The sequence below is a fragment of the Rhinopithecus roxellana genome, chromosome 4 (assembly GCF_007565055.1).
Source record: "Rhinopithecus roxellana isolate Shanxi Qingling chromosome 4, ASM756505v1, whole genome shotgun sequence".
Taxonomy (NCBI): domain Eukaryota; kingdom Metazoa; phylum Chordata; class Mammalia; order Primates; family Cercopithecidae; genus Rhinopithecus; species Rhinopithecus roxellana.
In genome coordinates, this window is record NC_044552.1 from 159,568,410 (window position 1) to 159,589,439 (window position 21,030).

The following is a 21,030-nucleotide window of genomic DNA, read 5'->3' on the forward strand; positions in this document are numbered from 1 at the left end:
TGGGATTACAGGCGCCCACTGCTATGCACAGCTAATTTTTTTGTATTTTTAGTGGAGACAGAGGTCTCACCATCTCAGCCAGGCTGGTCTTGAACTCCTGACTTCGTGATCCACCCGTCCTGGACTCCCAAAGTGTTGGGATTACAGGCGTGAGCCACCGTGCCCAGTCGCTGTTGGCTTTTTTCTTTAGCTTTTCTAGGGATTTAGCATTCTTTTCTCTTAACTGCTCAGATCCTCCTATTGCTGGGGAAAGGCTGTTTAAAGAACCATGAAAGGCACAATGATTATAAAAACTAAATGACAGCCTTCTTCTCCAATGTTGGATGATCAGCAAATTTTAAGCAAGAGTTAAAAGTACTCGAATTTATGCAATAAGTAAAGAGTTTGATAACAAAATACTTTTAACAAGATAGTATAAAGCTTTACCTGAAGATAGAGGCAGAGAGTGGAAAAATTAGGGAAAGGAAGGAGGGACAGACTGAGAGAAATGAGAGCTAACTTTGTGTTAGGCAGCTTACATATATTATTTCATCTAAATTTCACAAGAATTTTGCAAGGCAAGTGTATTTCTATTTATTTTGCAATTAAAGGAACTGAGTATCTAAAAGGTGATCCAATTTGCCCAAAGTCAAACAGCTAGAAAGTTGTGGAGCTGGATTCACAGCACATCTGTCTGGTTGTAAGCCCATATTCTGCCTGTAATGAAAGGTGAATTTCAAAATATTGCAAAACAGAGGCTGCAAATAAATTATCCTTGGGCTGAATCTGGCCCTCAGATGTACTCAACCTACAGGGCATTAAAAAATGTTTGAGTCAGCAATTTCACTTATGAATCCAAATTCTGTCTTCTTTTGAAAAAGACAAAATAAAACCAGAAGACCTGGCAATGCTGAAAGGTGGCTGCCACTCTGGAAGAGGGATCCTTCCATCTCCTGTTACTGAGTCCCACCACTCACAGGATGCGTTTCTTTACTGAGCTAGATACACTCAATTCTTTTTCACCTGGACCCTGTAAGACTCCGAGGCTTAAAACTTCCTCTGTACCATATGATCCAGCAATTCCACTTCTAGGTATACACCCCCAAAAACCTGAAAGCAAGAACTCAAACAGAGGCTTGCACAGCAATGTTCGTAGCAGTATTACTCACAGTAGCCAAAAGGTAGAAATAACCCAAATGTCCATCAGCAAATGAATGGACAAAACATAGTGTACATATAAACAGAGTATTATTCAGTTTTGAAAAGGAATGCTTTTCAAAAGCATTCTACATGACACATGCTACAACATGGGTGAGCCTCAAAGACATTATGCTAAATGCAATAAGCCAGGCACAAAAGGATAAGTATTGCATGATTATGTATATGGGGTACTTAGTGTAGTTAAATTCATACAGACAAAGTAGAATGGTGGTTGCCAGGCGCTGGGGGAAGGAGTTAATCGGAAGTTATCATTTAATGGGTTTCAGTTTGGGAAAACGAAAAAGTTCTGGAGAACCATGGTGATGGTTTTATAACAACGTGAATATAGTCAATGCCACTGAACTGTGCCCTTAAAAATAGTTCAAATGGCCGGGTGCAGTGGCTCATGCCTGTAATCCCAGCACTTTGGGAGACCGAGGCAGGCGGATCGCAAGGTCAGGAGATTGAGACCATCCTGGCTAATACAGTGAAACCCCATCTCTACTAAAAATACAAAAAAGTAGCCAGGTATCGTGGCACACACCTGTAGTCCCAGCTACTTGGGAGACTGAGGCAGGAGAATTGTTTGAACCCAGGAGGCAGAGGTTGCAGTGAACCAAGATAGCACCACTGCACTCCAGCCTGGGTGACAGAGCGAAACTCCGTTTCAAAAAAAAAAAAAAATCAAATGACAAAGTTTCTGTTATATTTATTTTATCACATTAAAAGAAAAAACTTTCTCTGGTTAAATCAAAGAACTCTGGAACACTAGGGAATGAAATTCTTTATTTTTTAGCAATTTTATAATAAATTCTATAAGATAGACTAGGTATTCCTTAGGTAATACTATTATGAGTTTCCTACTTATTAATCTAAATCAAGAGCTTTTAAGATAGACTGTAGCATCATGTGGAGGACACACACTAGAATATCATTATAAAGAGAAAATAAGATAAGAAGACTCTATAGTTGAAAAAAAAAGTGCTCTATCAGGGAGACTCCTTGGTATACAGAAAGCAGAGAAAGGAATTTGAAAATTTGGTTAAGGTACTCACCACTTTTAAATGTCAATGAACTCATCTGTAAAATGGGTATAATTTTCACTATTTAGTATTAAATAAGATAATTCATGTAGGTTGATGGGATATAGTACAAGTCAACAAGTGTTAGTTTTTTTCTTTCTTACATGAGTAGTTCTAAAATGCGGTTATTAGACTAGATGGGGAAGCGAAGTTACCTCAACTTTTTGTAACTTATGCTACTCATCCAACAAGCACTACAAAAATGGTCTTTAAATTGCATTTTATATTTCTTTATTTTAAGAAATTCCCAGCTGGGCGCGGTGGCTCACACCTGTAATCCCAGCACTTTGGGAGGCCCAGGTGGGTGGATCACAAGGTCATGAGATAGAGACTATCTTGGCCAACCATGTCTCTACCAAAATACAAAAAATTAGTCGGGCATGGTGGCACGTACCTGTAATCCCAGCTACTTGGGAGGCTGAGGCAGGGGAATTGCTTGAACCCAGGAGGCAGGGGTTGCAGTGAGCTGAGATCAAGCCACTACACTCCAGCCTGTCAATAGAGCAAGATGCTGTCTCAAAAAAAAAAAAAAAAAATGAATTCCCAAAATTTTGACTAGAAGTATTCCTATATATACTTCTATTTATCTAATCACCTCTTCTTAGCTACTTTTGCACAGTTCAACTGCTTTTATAAACTCCTTCCTAGTTGTGCCACTTACAAGTAGGGGCCTGGGCAAATGCTCTGTGCCTCGGTTTCTATGTGTATCAAATGAGATAATAACGATACCAGTCACATTGACTTGTCATGAAAGTTACTGGAAATTACTCATGGGAAGTGTTTAGATTCGTATCTGGCATGTGTTAAGTAGTCAACGAGTGTCAGCTGTGAGCCATGCTATTCTAGCTATTACCACCACCGCTATATTGCAGTTCTTCTAAAATAAGGTTTTGGAAGCCTATTTTGGTGTTTGGCAAGTAAGTTTTGGGCCCTACTGGTCTAGCTCAGGAATAATACTTTTTTCACATTACCTTGCATGGCACTTACCTTGTAGCCACTCTTATAGAATGTTAGTACATTGTTCTTTATATAATGGCCACGTATTTTTTTTTTTTTTTTTTTTTTTGTCTCTTCAATTGCTCACCCCTGAGGGCAAAGATGAGACTACACTTCTTTCTATTCCTTCTTGTGCCTATTTTATTGCTCCGTTTGAGGTAAGGCTCCAAACCAGCTTGTTGGGTGAATAAATGAATGAAATAATGACTGCGTGTAAGGGGTTCAGATAACCTAATTGAATTGTTAGAACATCAGTAGAGAGTGATAACCCAGGCTAGCAACTGGAGGTCTTGGTGTGATCCCATGGGACCTTTTTCAAAGCAAGTGACCAAGATAAGAAAAAAGAAAGCAGATGGTTAAAGAGATCTAAAATATTTTTATTAAACATTCTGCAATCTTTTAACGGCAGGAGCCTAACAATGCTTTGGGACATGGGGTCATGCATCAACAAGGAAAAGAGTCAAAAGGGAAAGTCCCTCAGAGTTAGTCTGCTTATAGAGTTTCTCTTTAGCAAGTCAGTTTTTCTGGTGTAGGGTGCATTCACGGGCACTGATCTTCTTGGAGTGAAGTTAACACAACAATAATGACAATAGCAAAGCTGAGGTTTCTAGGAGAGAAATTCCTCTTTTCCCCTCTGAGGGGCATTTACTCAACGTTGTCAGTTGTATCCCTTATTCTCTCATTTATCTGTGAAAGCTAGGAACAGCACCGTCACCCCCTCCACCACCTTCTACCTTGCCCTGTCAGCAGAGTCCTTGCCTTCTCAGTTTCTCAGTCTCTGTGTGGCTTCTTTCCAGCTGCACAGTGTAACCTCCAACCTCATGTTCTTGACCTTGTTTGGTTCCTGCTTCTTTTTGATGGACAAGGATCTCACTCTTCCCAAGGACATTCTGTTACTGGCTTCTTGTGGGGTTGTTCCCATCTTCATTCCTGCCCCCACTCCAGTTCTTTTCCCTATCTACCATATTTATATTGGTCAAGAAGACTTTGGCCTCGTTTTTCTTGCTATAGTGTGCATGGTGGAATGAATAGACTTTCTTTTCCTTAATGTGAAATATTAGAATACTGATTATCATTATTGAAACTGCCCAGTCTTCCCTTTCGAGAATCACCTGTTGAGAATCAGTGTTCTCACCATAAACTCAGCAATAATGGACTCAGTAGATTAATTGTCAAGAAGCAAAGGTGGGAAAATCCTCCCCACAACTAGTATGGAGTTACCCACAGGTGCTCTTCTTTTCAAACACTTTGCATCTCGGGGGAAGCTTTGGCTTGTTTTACAAGGAAAAGAGGAGACTTTTTTTTTGGTCAGTCAACAGTCTCTATCCTTTTATTCTGTGCATATTTCATGTATTTGCTCCCTGGCTCACATGGAGCAATACAGCATGTCAGAGTTTGTGTCTTGGGCCAAGTACTCAGGGATGGAGAGTCCACAAGCTGGCCTATTGAGGAGCTTAAGAGAACCTCAGGAAGGCCTTTAGCCAAGCACCTCCCACTGCTCCATGCTTGCCTTAGTATTTTTCTTCCTTCCCTCTGAAGGAGAATTGCAGAATAACCATTCATATAAATCCAAGTAAAAATGTATTTTTAGAATATCCTCCCATCCACACATTGAACCTCTCCCATGAATAATGTGTCCGTGTTCTCTTTCTCTCTCCATATATACACAAATACCATCTCCTGAGTCAATCCAGTAAAGTGTTTGTACCATGTTATTAAGTCTCCGGAATGTATTTGGTTTAAGGTCTGCTTACTGCTATAAAGAGCATGGGAAACCTGATGGTGGGGCGTTGGGATCGCCATGGGACCGCAGGCTAACTGGAGGCATTATGTGAAACTATGCAGTGGGAACATAATTACCTCAATCTCACCCTTTCTACACCATATACTTTGACCTTCCTGGAATGACTAATATCTTCTTTCTGTTTTTCAAAACTGAAGGCCTCCACTGGCATTCTGAGCCTATTAGACTCTGACAGTATTACAAATTTAACTCACCATATGACTTATTTTTTCCAGTTGGAAGAATATAGATAAACAGAAACAATAACATTAAGTAAAAGAAAACCATAAACATAAGGTTTTAAGGAATATTCTTGAATAAGGGTTTTTTTCAATCTGATCATCCACATTTTTGATAGTAACAATTATAACAACTCTTGGCATATATAAAGCATTTATACTACGTCAAGCACTATGCTAAGCACTCTATTTTATCTAATTTCATTACAGTAACAGTATGAGGTATGAAGTAAGCATCAATAAATTCTGTCAGTACCAGTTTATCTGCAGTGTGGGGATCTGTAACTTGCCCAAGGTCAAAGAGCTTGAAATTTCAACTTGGGACCATCAGACTGAACACCTGCAATCTAAAACACTTTACTGTGCTGCCTTCCTATTATGTCACCAAACATAAGCACGCATAAGAAATTTCCTGGGGTCTGAACATTAATTTTAAGGTTGTCTAAAGCTCAAAAAATTACTTTCCTATTTTTTTTTTTTTTTTTTTTTGTGGGATGAGGGTTAAAAAAACCAGTTGTATATGGCTTGTCTCTTTAGACGTAACAGACACAAATACAGCATGCCTGGATAAATTTGAATTTCAGATGAACAGTGAAAACAAATTTTAGTATAAATATGTCCTCTGAAGTATTTGGGATGTGATAAAAATTCATTCATTATTTACCTGAAATTCACATTTGAGTGTCCTGCAATTTATCTGCCAATCTTACTCTTAAGTCAAGCATTTCATTCAGGGACTTTCCATGCTCAAAGCAACGGGTGGAGATAATGCTTCCCTGGGGTTAATTCCAAGCCTGTAGAGAAGCAAAGCCTTCCCATTGCATGAAATCCCTCCTGGTCTGGCTTCTCCCCAAGTTTCTGGGTATGAAGCTGACCACAATCCATGCTCCCTCTTTCTCATGGAGGCTACATTTTATACCACAGTGAGAAGTTGGTATATTCTGACCCTGTTCACACTCTCTCTTTTTTGGGGCATGTGAGTAGGGCTTACTCTGAAGAAGGACCATGTTCATGCACCTTATTTTTAATCATCAATAATTAATAACTATAATTGTACTAACAACAGAATTCACAGCAATAATCCATGCATCAGTGATGTTAGAAATGGTGTCAATCCACATAACTGTTTTAGTTGTACAGTTGCTGTAACCATAGCTGTAGAGTGTGGTGTTTGTTTTGTTAGGTCAGTTGCTCCTTCCTTTCCCATGAACTTAGGTGACTTCATTTTCCTCCCTCTTAGCATCTCCCATGCAATGGACATGCTGTTATCTGTTTCAGTTCAGGGGCCTCTTAAATCACTTGTTCTGGATTCATTTTCCTTTACCAGATCTCTACATTCCGGTTTTGTTTCCAACTTAAAAGCTATTGTAAGATATTCAAACAGCAGCTCTTTCAATAAACGTATTATCAATAGCATATCCCGAGGCTTGATTTTAATGGAAACGTCTTGCTTCTGGAATACAATGGCTCATTTCTACTTAAGGTATCCTCTCAGCAGTTTCCTAACAGCTCCTTTCATGACCAGCCCCTCTCACTCACCGCTTCACCTTCCCTGCTGCAGAAGACTTCTTGCCTAATATGAGACAAAAAGCCTGCAATAGTGTTCCCACTGTCCTAACAGCGCAGAGGAGCAGGAAGCCAGTGACAGGGCACACACGTTAAGTGCTGTGGCTTGACAAAATGACTACTGGACACGCAAGTGGCAGAAGTCACCGATGTGCTGCTGCAGTCCCCGGTGAGAGTCTAGCAGATGAACTCAGAGCACCAACAACACATGCACTCTCGCCCGTTTGAGCAGACACACTCCTAAGCCTCAACTTTCAACTCTCAACATCCAAATGCAACTTACAAAGGAAAACTATTTCAAGTTTCCGAACTGACCTAGCCCAGGTGAAACTCTCAAGGCAATGGGGAGAGGAAATAGGCGGAGAGAGAGAAGGACGAGTGTGGCACAGCCCGCGGGGGCGCAGGTGCCCTAAAAGGGTGGCAATGGCAGGGACACTGTACCTCGGCCGCAGGCGGAAGGCGTCCCAGAGCCACGCGGGGCTCGCTCGTCTCAGGCGGGTCTTGCCTGCCAACCGCTGAGCTCCCTTCAATGTCAAAAGGAAAAGCGTTGTCGTCCCCGGACGCGGCGCGGGAGCAGGCAGCGCTCCAGAGGAGCCACAGAGGCAGGACCCAGCGCCAGGCTGAGCTCAAAGCCATTTCTCCGCTGACATCCAGCAGGGCTCGGGCGCTGTAGGTCTCCGTGGGTCCCCCGCGTGGTGCGGCGGTGCCTCGCTTATTTTCCCTCCAATCCGTGTGCAGTATCCGGAGGTGGCAGCGCAACCAGCAGCTTAGGAAAAAAAGGGAAAGTGCTAGAGTAAGGGAGAGTCCCAACCTCTCTCTCCCTCTCTCTCCCCTTCTCCCCTTCTCTCTCCCTCTCCCTCTCCCTCTTTCTCTCTCCCCTTCTCCCCTTCTCTGTCCCTCTCCCTCTCCCTCTCCCTCTTTCACTTTTTCTCTTTCTCCCAGAGGTTCTGGCTCAAGAACCTACAGATGGACGGAGCCTACAGTCCGGCATCAAAGGGCAGACGGATTGGGGTGAGCCCCGCCAGCGCCAGGCCACCTCCTCTCCCCGGCCGTTCGGTACTGGGGACTGCGCTGTCCTGGCTTCCTTCTCACATTCATTCTCACCACTCCCTTTTTACCTTCCACTTCCAGACCCTCCCACTCTAAGCTGGCTTTTCAGACACTGAGGTCCGCCTTTCCCTGCGGCCTTCCCTCCCCTCTCAGTTTGGAGCCCCTCCAAGGGCTCCAGAAGAATATTCAGCTTTTGTGACCGCTTCCTCACCACTCTTATTTATGTAGTCAAGGTACCGGATGTCTTATCTGTATTTATATAGATCTTTTATGTGGCCCTCGCTAGTTTGCAGGAAAGTGGGTGGAAAAGGGATTCCAGGGGCAGGAACCAGAGGTACATTATTTCTGAAGGCAGAGGGTCAGGGTGCCCACTTTCTTGAGCACGGTTTCTCGGTTTTTTTTTTTTTTTCTAGGGATAGACTGTCGCACTCTTTGTGCTCATATCTTCTCTGGAGATTCGCTGGCCACCCCTCTTCCTCCCGACAGTCCTCACCCAGAGGGCTTGGGAGAAGAATATCTTTCACTGCAGCGCTGGAAAATGACTTCATTACCCAAATGCATGAACTTTTATTTACAAAGAACATCTTGTTTTCATCCTAAAGAGGTGCTTTGTAAGGGACCCGGAACAAGGCTTGCAGTGTACGAGCCTGTCAAATATACTGCCCACAGCCCCAGCCTCTTCCTCTTGGCCTGTAATCTCATGCCTACTACATCTGTCTGAATTACATAACCTTTCCAAGACTTCAGCGTAAAGTTGGGCTACGGTTATGTCAGGGGTGCCCCTGTGGATGGGATAGTGTCTGCAACAGCTGATAGGTACCTTTGTTTACATTGGCTTCATAATGAGCTCTAAACATTTCCAGAAGATCCAACCATGGTTTAAAAATGGTCAGATGAGACAACCATAAAATGACACCCAGGTAAGCTTCTAGGTGAAGTAAAGCATTTTTATATAATCTAATCATGCAATAAATAAATAAAGCCTTTTCATAAAACCTAATCATTAGCTGCATTTCATAGAACAAAAGTCATTTTATCTAAGCATAAGCAAAACCATTTATTTTGTACCTAACATGTGCCAGATACTTGGCATATGCTATTTATAAACCTCACAGCATTCCTGCAAATACCATTAATCTCCTTTTATAGAAGAAGAAAGCGAGGTTCAGAGAGATTAGGACATTTGCCCAAGGCCGCACAGCTGGTGGAAAGCAGAGATGGGATTTGGATCCGGGTCTCACTGATTCCAAAGCTCTCTTTTACTAATCTGTATACACAACTCTACAACTTCAAAATAAAGAGCATGAATTCAGAGGTGAAAGAAATGGTCACTTTTATTTTTTGAGTGCCTTTCATGTGCAAAAAAAAAAAAAAAAAAAAAAAAAAAAATCACATAAATTGTCTCATTTAGGGCCGGGTGCAGTGGCTCATGCCAGTACTCCCAGCACTTTGGGAGGCCGAGGTGGGTAGATCATGAGGTCAGGAGTTTGATACCAGCCTGGCCAATATGGTGAAACCCAGTCTCTACCAAAAATACAAAATTTAGCCAGGCGTGGGTGGGAGGTGCCTGTAGTCCCAGCTACTCGGGAGGCTGAGGCAGGAGAATTGCTTGAACGTGGGAGGTGGAGGTTGCAGTGAGCTGAGATTGCACCACTGACTCCAGCCTGGGCGACACAGCAAGACTCTGGCTCAAAAAAAAAAAAAAAAAAAATTGTCTCATTTAGTTTCATCTTTATGATAATCTTGTGAAGTAGGGATTGTCATACACTTTTGGCCATGGGTAAGTGGTAAAATTACTACTATAGCCCAGGTAAATCTGATGGTAAGGTCTTTGATTTTAAATGATAACATTGTATGATACGGCCGGGCGCGGTGGCTCAAGCCTGTAATCCCAGCACTTTGGGAGGCCGAGACGGGCGGATCACGAGGTCAGGAGATCGAGACCATCCTGGCTAACACGGTGAAACCCCGTTTCTACTAAAAAAATACAAAAAACTAGCCGGGCGAGGTGGCGGGCGCCTGTAGTCCCAGCTACTCAGGAGGCTGAGGCAGGAGAATGGCGTAAACCCGGGAGGCGGAGCTTGCAGTGAGCTGAGATCCGGCCATTGCACTCCAGCCTGGGCGACAGAGCGAGACTCCGTCTCAAAAAAAAAAAAAAATTGTATGATACAAAAGAACCGAAGCCAAAAGAAGCAAAAACAATTCTTAGAGATTCCAAAGTGATATTTTGATTTTAAAATATTAAAATAGTATTGCAAGGAATTATGAAACTAAATTATGATAATCTTCTTTTACATAGACTAGTCAACCTACTAAATTAAGTGGGAGAAATTAAAAACATGTTTGGTTTAGTCGAGAGACTGATACTGGGAGAAAAGACGGCCAGACTCTGAGACAAAACAGATTATGCTCAATTATCCCAACCCACTCTCCCTTTAAAAGAACATTAAATAATAATAATATTAATTATACATGATATATATGAAATATTCTGACTTCAGATATAGATCTCTTCAGCACACCAAAACTCAAATATTTGTTTCCTGAAGGATTTCATCTTGTTCTTTACTAGCTGCCAATTAATCACACACTTTTAATTTAATCTGAGCGCGCTTCTGTCTGCCTGCCCAGTGCTGGTAGGCCCCGTGCTGGTCTTTGTCTAAGACCTATGGACTTCTTATTTTTGGTTAAACATGTGCTCCCAGCTCTTCCTCTTCATCTTCTTTATGCGGGTACTATTATTATTTTTGAGGCAAAATGGTATAATACACAAGGGGATGAATTTTTGTATAAAATAAAACAGGGTTCAAATCCTGGGTCTGCATGTAGTAGTTTTGGGAGCTTGGCATGTAACTTAGTCTCTCTGAAAGTTTCCTCTCCTGTAAAATGGGTATAATGATGCCTTTTTGTCATAGGTGTTTGAACTAGAGCAATTATATCTTGAATAGGGGCTTGGTAAAATAAGACTGAGACCTACTGGGCTGCATTCGGAGGAGGTGAGGCATTCTAACTCACTGGATGAGACAGGAGATCAGCATAAGATACAGGTCACAAAGACCTTGCTGATAAAACAGCATGCAGTAAAGAAGGCAGTCAAATCCCACCAAAATCAAGGTGGTGACCTTGGTCGTGCTTACTGCTCATTATACACTAATTATATTGCACTAGCATGCTGAAATACACTCCCACCAGCACCACGACAGCTTATAAATGCCATGGCAACATCAGGGAGTTACCCTACATGGTCTAAAACAGGGAGGAACCCTGAGTTTCCTGGGAGTTGCCGACTCCTTTCCCAGGAAACTCATGAATAATCCACACCCTGTTTAGCATATAATCAATAGATAACCATAAAAATAGGCAATCAGCAGCCCTTGGGGCTGCTCTGCCTATGGAGTCACCATTCTTTTATTCCTTTACTTTCTTAATAAACTTGGCTTCACTTAACTCTAAGGACTCTCCTGGAATTTTTTGTTGCATGAGATCCAAGAACATGCTCTTGGGGTCTCGATTGAAACCCCTTTCCGGTAACATTTTCACTGAATTATTATGGGTACTAAATGAAAGAATATAAATAAACATTAACACAGACCAGCACGGAGTCAGAGCTCAATAAATACCATTTAATTATACAATAAGCCCTCGTTTAACATTATCTATATGTTCTTGGAAACTGCGACTTTAAGCAAAATAACATATAATGAAGCCAATTTCACCTTAGGCTAATTGATATAAATAAGATTTATTAAATTCCTATAACACAGTTCTGGTCACAAAAACATCACCAAACTTCTAAATAAAGACCAAAATGCCTATAATGGTAAATGTGAAAATAAATGTGAGCTATACACACACTTCAGAAAGATTAATAAAAACAAGTGAATTATTTACCCAATGTTTGGTGAATCAGTGAGTGACAGCAATCATAGTGGTGGTGGGTTAAAGCAAGGAATAAATGTTTAAAAGCAAAATAATTGTAAGAAGTACCTCCTACCACCATGCAATTCAAAAAAATCCAACAACAAATAGGATGGGCTCGCTGAATGCTTCCATGCAGCATAGTTTATTGTCATGCGCCTGTATGATCGTTGTAGACTTCATGAATTTTTATTTGATAATAATTTTTCTTCATTATTCATTCATTTTCCAACCTGCCTCTTCCAACTCAGAGTGTGGGGTGGCTGGAGTCCGTCCTGGCAGCTCAGAGTTCAAGCTGGGAACACTGGACAGAAGGCCATCCCATCGCTGGGTGTGCTCACTCACACAGCCACACTCACTAAGACTGGAACCATGCAGACATACCAAGGAACGAGGACATCTTTGAGATGTGGGAGGAAACTGGAGTACCTGGAGAAAACCCACGTGGGAGAACGTGCAAATTCCACACAGACAGTGGCTTCAGCCAGGAATTGATTTTTTTTTTTTTTTCTCACCAATGTTATGACAAAGCAATATCGAAAGAAACAGTGTTATTCTGGGACCTGCCTTACTATATTTTCAAATCTTAGAGAAGAACAAAATGACTATTCTAAAAGAGGAAAGGCAATCATTTTATTTATCCTGGTGTAGGTAACCTCCCATGTTTGAGAACAGTCCTTCACATTTCTGGCTGCTACTGGGCCCTTCCTTGCATTAACCAAGAATGAGGCAGTCATGGGCCACAGAGTCACAGGTCAAGCAGACGAGGAGAGAGCACGGCTGACTAATTTACAGCAAGTTAGAAGGCAGCAGTATCCTTTGGCGAGTTACCTCCTCACCAAAGGGCCACTCCCCGACCACCAAACGAGTGAGTGTAGGAGGATTTTATCCCTGCCACCAGGACAACTGGGAAGCATTTCTGGTGTGGCTGCTTTCCTATCACGACTCTCCCTTTCTCTCCCTCCTGGGATTGGGGCTGGGTGTTCACCCAGTCCTTTCACGGCTGTCATCGTTTTTGGGACACCTAGCTGCCCCATGATGAAAGGGGCACTGCCCCCTCATCCACAATGCATGGAAGACAGCCCGGGCATTCAGAGATGCTCACGGTGCCTCCAAGGACACTACGCCAGTTAGTGCAAACGAGGGCCCCCACACCATCCAACTCCTAGACCAATACTTTCCCAACTAGGCCAAGCTATTTTTGGTTCTGGCAGCAGCAGATCTGATGGTTTTGAGGTTTTATCAAAAGAAGCTTCTGGAATTCCCTTTTGAGACCCCTAGTGTGGTAATCAGCAGATACATATGAGGGCTGCCTACTCCTTCAGAGCCTGACTGTTAGGCCTGTCCTCAGCATCCAAAGCCCTAAGGAGGGTGTTACTAACACATCCCATGTGCCCTTCTGTAAATAGAAAGTCACGTCAGATGCTATTTTGAATTTGTAGGTGCTAATCCTGACATAACTAGACAGGATTGTTGTGGGGACTGTGTACTAGTGACAATAATTTTGTGATGAGATCAGTCAGAGAAGCAAGTATGAACTAAGCTATCCCCCACAATGAGGTCTCCAACTGGCACTCAAGTAGCAGGACTGGAAAGTGTAAGATGGCGATTCTTTTTTTCTGCCAATCCTGCTGTCCTCTCAGACCAAGATTCCCTTCTACGAACGACTCTGGTGGACGTTCAGGTTCTATGAGGAGGAGCAGCAGCAAGAGTGCTAGGAGGTGGATAGGGCTTAAAAGTTGTTCTTCTAGGCCGGGCGCGGTGGCTTCCTGCCTGTAATCCCAGCACTGGGAGGCCTAGGCAGGTGGATCACCTGAGGTCAGGAGTTCAAGACCAGCCTGACAAACATGGAGAAACCCCATCTCTACTAAAAATACAAAATTAACCGGGCGAGGTAGTACATGCCTATAATCCCAGCTACTTGGGAGGCTGAGGCAGGAGAATCGCTGGAACCCCAAGAGGTGGAGGTTGCAGTGAGTTGAGATCAAGCCTTTGTACTCCAGCCTGGGCAACAAGAGTGAGACTCCATTTCAAAAAAAAATAAATAAAACAACAACAACAACAACAAAAAACTTGTTCTTCCTTCTGTTACTCAGCCTCTTGCCCAGGACATGAATAGTATATGCTACCTATGCTTCCTCTGCAGTCATAGACTCATTTGACTTTTAGTATATGCTACCAGCATTCTTCCTCATTCATTCTTTCATCCATCCATCTATTCCTATACTATTTATTTAATCATCATTTATTAAATAGCTCAGTACACCAGGTTTAGATGCTGAGGATAAAATGCTAAAAACATTATTCTGTCAAGGGTTTTTAAAAATTATTTATTTATTTATTTATTTATTTATTTATTTATTTATTTATTTTGAGACAGCGTCTCACTCTGTTTCCCAGGATGGAGTGCAGTGGCGCAATCTAGGCTCACTGCAACCTCCACCTCCCAGGCTCAAGCGATTCTCCTGCCTCAGTTTCCTGAGTAGCTGGGATTACAGGCACATGCCACCACACCGGGCTAATTTTTGCATTTTTTAGTAGAAACAGGGTTTCACCATGTTGACCAGAGGCTGGGCTCGAACTCCTAACCTCAGGTGATCCTCCTGCCTCGGCCTCCCAAAGTGCTTGGATTACAGGCATGAGCCACCATGCCTAGCTGACTGTCAAGGGGTTTTTTAAGAGTCTGGTGGGATCTGTAAGGAATGCAATGATTAAGAGGAGTTCAAAGAGAAAGTGCAGAAATGCTTCTGATAAAATATGTCAAAAAAGCCTTTTACCCAGATGCACTTCAAAGAAGAAGTGCAGAAAGGTTTCTGATAGAATATATCAAACAAGCCTTTTACCCAGGGGAGGTCAGGGAGGTTTGAGAAGAAGAGGGCAACCAGGCTGAGTCTGAACTGATGGGAGGAGGGGAAGGATGGTGCTCCAGGAGTGAAATGCAGATGCAGAATGACAGACAAGTCTGGGCGTGGTGGCTCATGCCTGTAATTCCAGTATTTTGGGAGGCTCAGGCGGGCAGATCACCTGAGACCAGAAGTTTGAGACCAACCTGGGCAACATGGTGAAACTCCATATCTACAAAAACAAAAAAACAAACAACCCCCCCCCCCCCAATATTAGCCAGGCATGGTGCTACGTGCCTGTAGTCCCAGCTACACGAGAGACTGAGGTGGGAGGATCACCTGAACCTCGGGTGGGAGGAAGTCGAGGCTGCAGTGAGATTGCACCACTGTACTACAGCCTGGGTGACAGAGTGAGACCTTGTCTTGAAAAACTAAAATAAAATAAACCAGAGGAACAGACACATCAGGCACCATGACGCCATGGGTAGGTGGGAAAGCCATGTGATTTCTAGATGCTGTCTCAGCCCCTCCCCCGTTCACAGGGTACCATCCCTGCTCTCAGGCCCACAGAGTCTGCAGGAAAAGAAAGGACTTCCCCAGCCTCCTACTGGTCTCTCAGCACTGCCCGCCAATCCCAGCCCAGTAAGTAACAGAGGATCCTTCCCCACTGCAAATCTGAACACTGGGAGCTGTCAGTCCTAGTATTTACAGCCTGAACAAAAACCCAATAAAACTGATGGGAGAAAGAACAACTTTTAAAAGGCCTCCATCCTCTCCTAGCACACTTGCTGTGCTGTTGCACCTCCTCAAACAGCCTGAACTTCCACCAAAGTCATTCATAAAAGAGAATCTCCATCTGAGAGGAGAATCAGCAGAAAAAGAGACACTGTCCCTCTTACACGTTTCATTCCCACCACTGAGTACCAGTTAGATTACAGGGTGGGGGAGAGCTGGTGCTTGCATCTCTGACTGATCTTACCATAAAATTGTCTTCACTGTTTTTTAGGTGAATAAATTTAAGCGTAGGAATGACATGATCATATTTGCATTAACTTTTTTTTTTTTTTTTTTTTGAGACAGAGTCTTGCTCTGTTGTCCAGCGCAATCTCAGCTCACTATAGCCTCTACCTCCCGGATTCTAGTGATTCTCCTGCCTCCCAAGTTGCTGGGATTACAGGCACACACCACCATGTCCAGCTAATTTTCTAATATATGTAATTTTTAATCTTACTATATTTACTTTATCTGGTATACTTGCAATTTTTATACAAAAGTTAGCTGGGCATGGTGGCATGCGCCTGTAGTCCCAGCTACTCGGCGAGGCTGAGGCAGAAGAATCGCTTGAACCTGGGATGTGGAGGCTGCAGTGAGCCAAGATCACACCACAGCACTCCAGCCTGGGCAACAGAGCAAGACTCTGTCTCAGAAAAAAAAAAAAAAAAAAGAAAAAGAAAAGAAAAAAAGGAAAAGAAATTACATATATCAGAAAAGGTAGAAATAATCGTTACCAGAAATCATACTACTCTGGGGCAATAACTTACAACTCTGAAAATGCTTTGGTGTAAATACCTTCAGACTTTTGTGACATCTATATTAATGTATCCTATCTATTTTTATACTTTACATATTTTATTATATATTATATATATGTTTCATACATATTCATTTTGTCTATTCCATCTATTTTTTTTTACAAAAATGAATCCAACCGTACATAGTATATGTCAACTTCTTCTTGCAGTGTTCAGATTTGAATTTTGGGAAGACCTTCTGGTGTGGATGGGGCCTGGAATTGAGGGCAGTGCTAAGATACCAGTTAGGAGGCTGGAAAAGCCCTTGCTTCTCATGCAAGCTCTGTTAACCCCAAGGGCAGGGACTGTACTTATGAACGGGGGACTCAGGAAGCATTTGGGGATGATAGTAGCAATGAGTGGGTTGGCCTGAAGGAGAGTGGAACAAACAGATGAGAGCCTGATCTAACAAGGATTATTGACCATCCTCTGCTGTGGCCCTCCCTTTGGGTCTAATAGGATAATTACTTCATCAGCGCTAAAGGAAAGTGATAGATGCTCCCGGTAATGTATTCAATAGAGAACAGCCGGTGTCAACATCAATTAGCTCAGTTGATGAGACCAATATAATAACATAGGAGCTCCTGGGACTTGTTAATGAAATGATATAATTAAGAAGAATGGAACAACTTTCAAAAAAGGAGGCCTAAGAAACTGACTTTTGTGTCTGTACATCCACCCCGACTCCCAGTACCACAAAGGACCTGTCCATTAAGATCAGGATTGCTGTCAGCGTGGTGGGAAGATACACAGAATGAAGTGTTAAAATCTGTTCTAACCTGCTCTGTGTGAGCAGCTGTAGAAACTAGTCTGTGAGATTTTAACTCAAAAGCTCTATAACGGAAAGTGCATCCCAGACATGCTCTCTTTAGGAAACCGACTGACTTCAGAAGAAACTTTGGAAGTAGAGAGGGCATAACCATAATAGTGCTTCAAGTTTTCACAGTGCCTTACGATTTGAAATTGATATATGGTTCTTTCTCCTTCTACAAGTGAGAATGATCTAGCTTTAAATGCCAAGTGTAGACTCCAGACCTTTAGAAGAAAGGTTCCTATATCACTGTCCACCACATCCCTTATTCCTTGAATATTTAATAATCGAAATAAGATGTTAAATTCACCATCCATTCATTCAACATTCATTCACCATCCATTCATTCAACAAATATTTTCCAAATATCTACTTTGCAAGCTGCATTTTTCTAGGCTCCATAGCAAAAAAGAAATCAGACAAAATTTCCTGCCTTCGTGGAGTTTACATCTAACTGAAGAAAGGTGGAAGAGAGATAAAGAATAAGCAATCAGATAAGAGAAATAGTAGGTCACATGGTAAATACTTTGGAGAAAAATAGAGCAGAGAGGGTGTGGGAGTGGTAGAATATGCAAGCTGAGAAAAGTGGGATGAAACTATTTTAAATTGGGTCATCAGGGACAGGTGCAGCCCTGCACTTTGGGATGCCGAGGTGGGTGCATCACTTGAGGTCAGGAGTTCGAGACCAGCTTGGCCAACATGGCGAAACCTGGTCTCTATTAAAAATACAAAAATTAGCCAGGCATGGTGGCTCACGCCTATAATCCCAGCTATTCAGGAGGCTGAGGTACAAGAATCTCTTGAACCTGGGAGGCAGAGGTTGCAGTGAGCCGAGATGGCACCACTGCACTATAGCCTGGGTGACAGGGCAAGACACTGTCTAATAATAATAATAGTAATTGGGTCATCAGGGAGGCCTCACAGACAAGACAATATCTGAGCAGAATCTGGGATGTGAAGGGGCAAGCCAGGCAGCTATTCATGTAGAGGAGCAGGCCAGAGAGAAGAAACAGGAACTGAGTAATGGAAAGGAGGAAGGTACTGCTCTCATTGAGGAATAGACTAGAATGAAGTGTTAGAGGTAAAGCATAGCTGGAGATAAAGTCAGAAATGTGAAATGTAGGGGCTGTGGGGAGGATGATTATATAGGTCCTTTGGGATCATTGTGTACAAAGAGGATGATTATATAGGTCCTTTGGGATCATTGTGTACAAAGACTTTGGCTTCTTCTCTGAGTGAGTGGGGAAGAATTTGGAGGGTCTTGTGCAGAGAAGTGACATGATCTGACTTATTCCATCTGTGATGTGGGGAGTAGACTGTAGTGAAAGAGGTAAGGGAAGAGGCAGGGAGGCTATTTAAAGGCTATTGCAATAATACAGTTGAGCCACGATGATGACTTGGGTTAGGATGTTGGGATTATATATGAAAAGTAGTTGAATTCTTGATTTATTGTGAATGTGAAATCAATGGGATTTGCTGGATATAGGGAATGAGAGTAAGAAAGAAATCCAGGCTGATGTACATGTTTTGTCCTGAGCAGACTGTAATGACGAATTTGCCATTACTAGAATGTGAAGGACTATGGGAAGAGCAGGTCAGGGTAATGGAGACACGAAGAGTTTAGTTTTGAACAACACTTTTTTGAGGCCGGGTGCAGTGGCTCACGCCTGTAATCCCAACTCTTTGGGAGGCCGAGGCAGGGGGATCACGAGGTCAGGAATTTGAGACCAGCCCGGCCAACATAGTGAAACCCCATCTCTACTAAAAATACAAAAAACATTAGCCTGGTGTGGTGGCATGCACCTGTAGTCCCAGCTACTTGGGAGACTGAGGCAGGAGAATCTCTTGAACCTAGGAGGCAGAAGTTGCAGTGAGCCAAGACTGTGCCATTGCACTCCAGCCTGGGTGACAGAGTGAGACTCCCTCTCAAAAAAAAAAAAAAAAAAAAAAAAGGCCTTTTTTGAAATCCCACTCAGATCATATTCTCACTAAGAATTCCTTACTGTATTCCTTACTTAAAGATACTCATTTTTAAACATTATATATCCATAATATGTAAGGCATCTTTTTTCTTTTTAATTGGGATCTATTATGTGCATGGAACTGTAGATGGAACTAGAGGACATCCTTATAGTCTAGTAAGAAAGGTTTGTAGCATGAACTTCAGTACCGGCAATTCAAATCACCCAGTGCTCAAGATGGGCAAAAGTCCATTGCCTTTGGGGGAGAAAGCAGGAAGGGATCCCTTTGAACTCCATGAGAAAAGGAGGCATTAAAGATTTGAGCTGGGGCCAGGTGAAGTGAGTGGCTCATGCCTGTAATCCCAACATTTTGGGAGGCCGAGGCGGGCAGATCGCTTGAGCTCAGGATTTCAAGACCAGCCTGGGCAACATAGTGAGACTCTGTCTCTACAAAAAATATGAAAATTAGCCGGATGTGGTGGCTAATTTTTAATTAGCCTGTGGTCCCAGCTACTCAACAGGCTGAGGTGGGAGAACTGCTTGAGTCCAGGAGGTCAAGACTGCAGTAAGCTGAGATCATACCACTGCACTCCAGCCTGGGAGACAGAGGAGACCTTGTTAAAAAAAAAAAAAAAAAAAAAAAAAAAAAAAGGATTTGAGCTGGATATCTACACATGTATAGGAATTAGATGTGGGAAGATGGGTGGGGAAGGTGAACAAGGAAAGGAATTTCTGGCAAATGGAACAGCATAGGCTCAGGTGTAGAAATGGGAAAACACATTCATGTTTAGGCAAAGGCAAGTTGATAGATGGCTGAGTGCTGCACAAACCTGGCTTGGGTGAATAATGGGAGATAATATAGAATAGGTAGGTATGGCCTGATTACTTTATAGTTTGCTGCTAGGAGAAAGAGAGATCACCGGAGAGTTAAGAAGTGTTCATTGGATAACTCTGTGGAGGTTGCACTGCAGTGGAGAGAGACTGGAGTCTGGTCCAGCTGGGAGATTGCTGCAGTAATAATGTAGGTCTCAAGGGGGGACAAAGATGGAATAACATTTATGAACTGTCACTGTCCGCTGAATACAATGTCCCATCCCTGGATTAATCCAGGTGTAATGCAGACATCTAATTTTGTAAAACCACTGTTTCCTTGACAGTGACATGAATTTTAGCTTGAATAGACTCAGTCAGTGGAATAATAGGCCAAGAAAGAAGGCAGTGCTTGCTACTGGTGCTTCCCAACCAACACACACTGTGTGAAATTTACCAAGCCACAGTCTGGCTCCTCTGCCAGGGAAAGGTGTTGCCTGACAGCAATTCCTATGAGATAGCTTCTTCCTCTTTTTGGGGGGGGGTAGGCAGGAAGTAGGAGGGGGCAGCACTATGGAAGCCCTTGTGAGTGCAGGGGTCTTCTGGAAGGAGGAGTTCTCATTCTTTGGAGAGAGCTTCCAAAGGTGGACAGCTTTTTTTTTTTTTTCTCTTTTATGTGGAAGACTTTGTTGCCCTTGGAGATGTTGACAAGTCCTGGGAGAAGCCAGGTTTAGCAGAAACTGACCCCACAGAAGGCAGAGTGGAAGGAGAAGAGACAATGGGTCCCAGAAGATGGTATTTAGCTGTAGAATCTGAACTTTCCAATTTCACAAGTCCAAAAATACCCTTTATTGCCAAGTTGAGTTAGATTTTCTGTTACAACAAAAAGGTTTCTAACTGATACAAGAACAGTAGGAATTTGAGAAACATATGGTTTTGGAACAGACTGTGATGAGTGAATCAGTGAGAAATAGGAGGTAGTTTGTGGAAAAGAAATGTCTTTTGGAGGAAGTCTGCAGGAAAGCAAAACTAGTATACAGAATATCTTGATTTTCCACAATTCATCAATCTGTAGACATTTATTAAAAGAGAAGTTAGATGTTAAAAACTCAGCCTATGGATTCAGACTGTGAACCTGTGTATTGTAGTTTGTTTCTATAGCCTTCAATTCTCCAACTTAATCAGCTCTGTGAACTTGAGAAGTTATTTCATTCTCAAAAC

General features: G+C 42.6%; 1 protein-coding gene and 1 long non-coding RNA gene across 4 annotated transcripts in view; one reads left to right on the forward strand and one right to left on the reverse strand.

The window, feature by feature from the left end:
- Positions 1 to 8,089, reverse strand: part of LAMA4 (laminin subunit alpha 4) — a 150,400-nt gene extending 142,311 nt beyond the window's left edge. For 2 of the 3 annotated variants that reach the window (XM_030929062.1, XM_010359882.2), the window contains exons 1-2: positions 7,810 to 7,976; positions 7,287 to 7,611 (exon numbers count right to left, since the gene is read on the reverse strand). In XM_030929062.1, coding sequence (XP_030784922.1) covers positions 7,287 to 7,481 — 195 coding nt within the window. In that variant the 5' untranslated portion in view covers positions 7,482 to 7,611; positions 7,810 to 7,976. Of the gene's footprint in view, positions 1 to 7,286; positions 7,612 to 7,809 lie in introns of all 3 variants that reach the window. The other variant, XM_030929061.1, reaches the window with a different exon arrangement.
- The window catches only part of LOC104659761, a 71,117-nt gene that overhangs the window by 10,005 nt on the left and 40,082 nt on the right, over positions 1 to 21,030 (forward strand). The window lies entirely within an intron of this gene.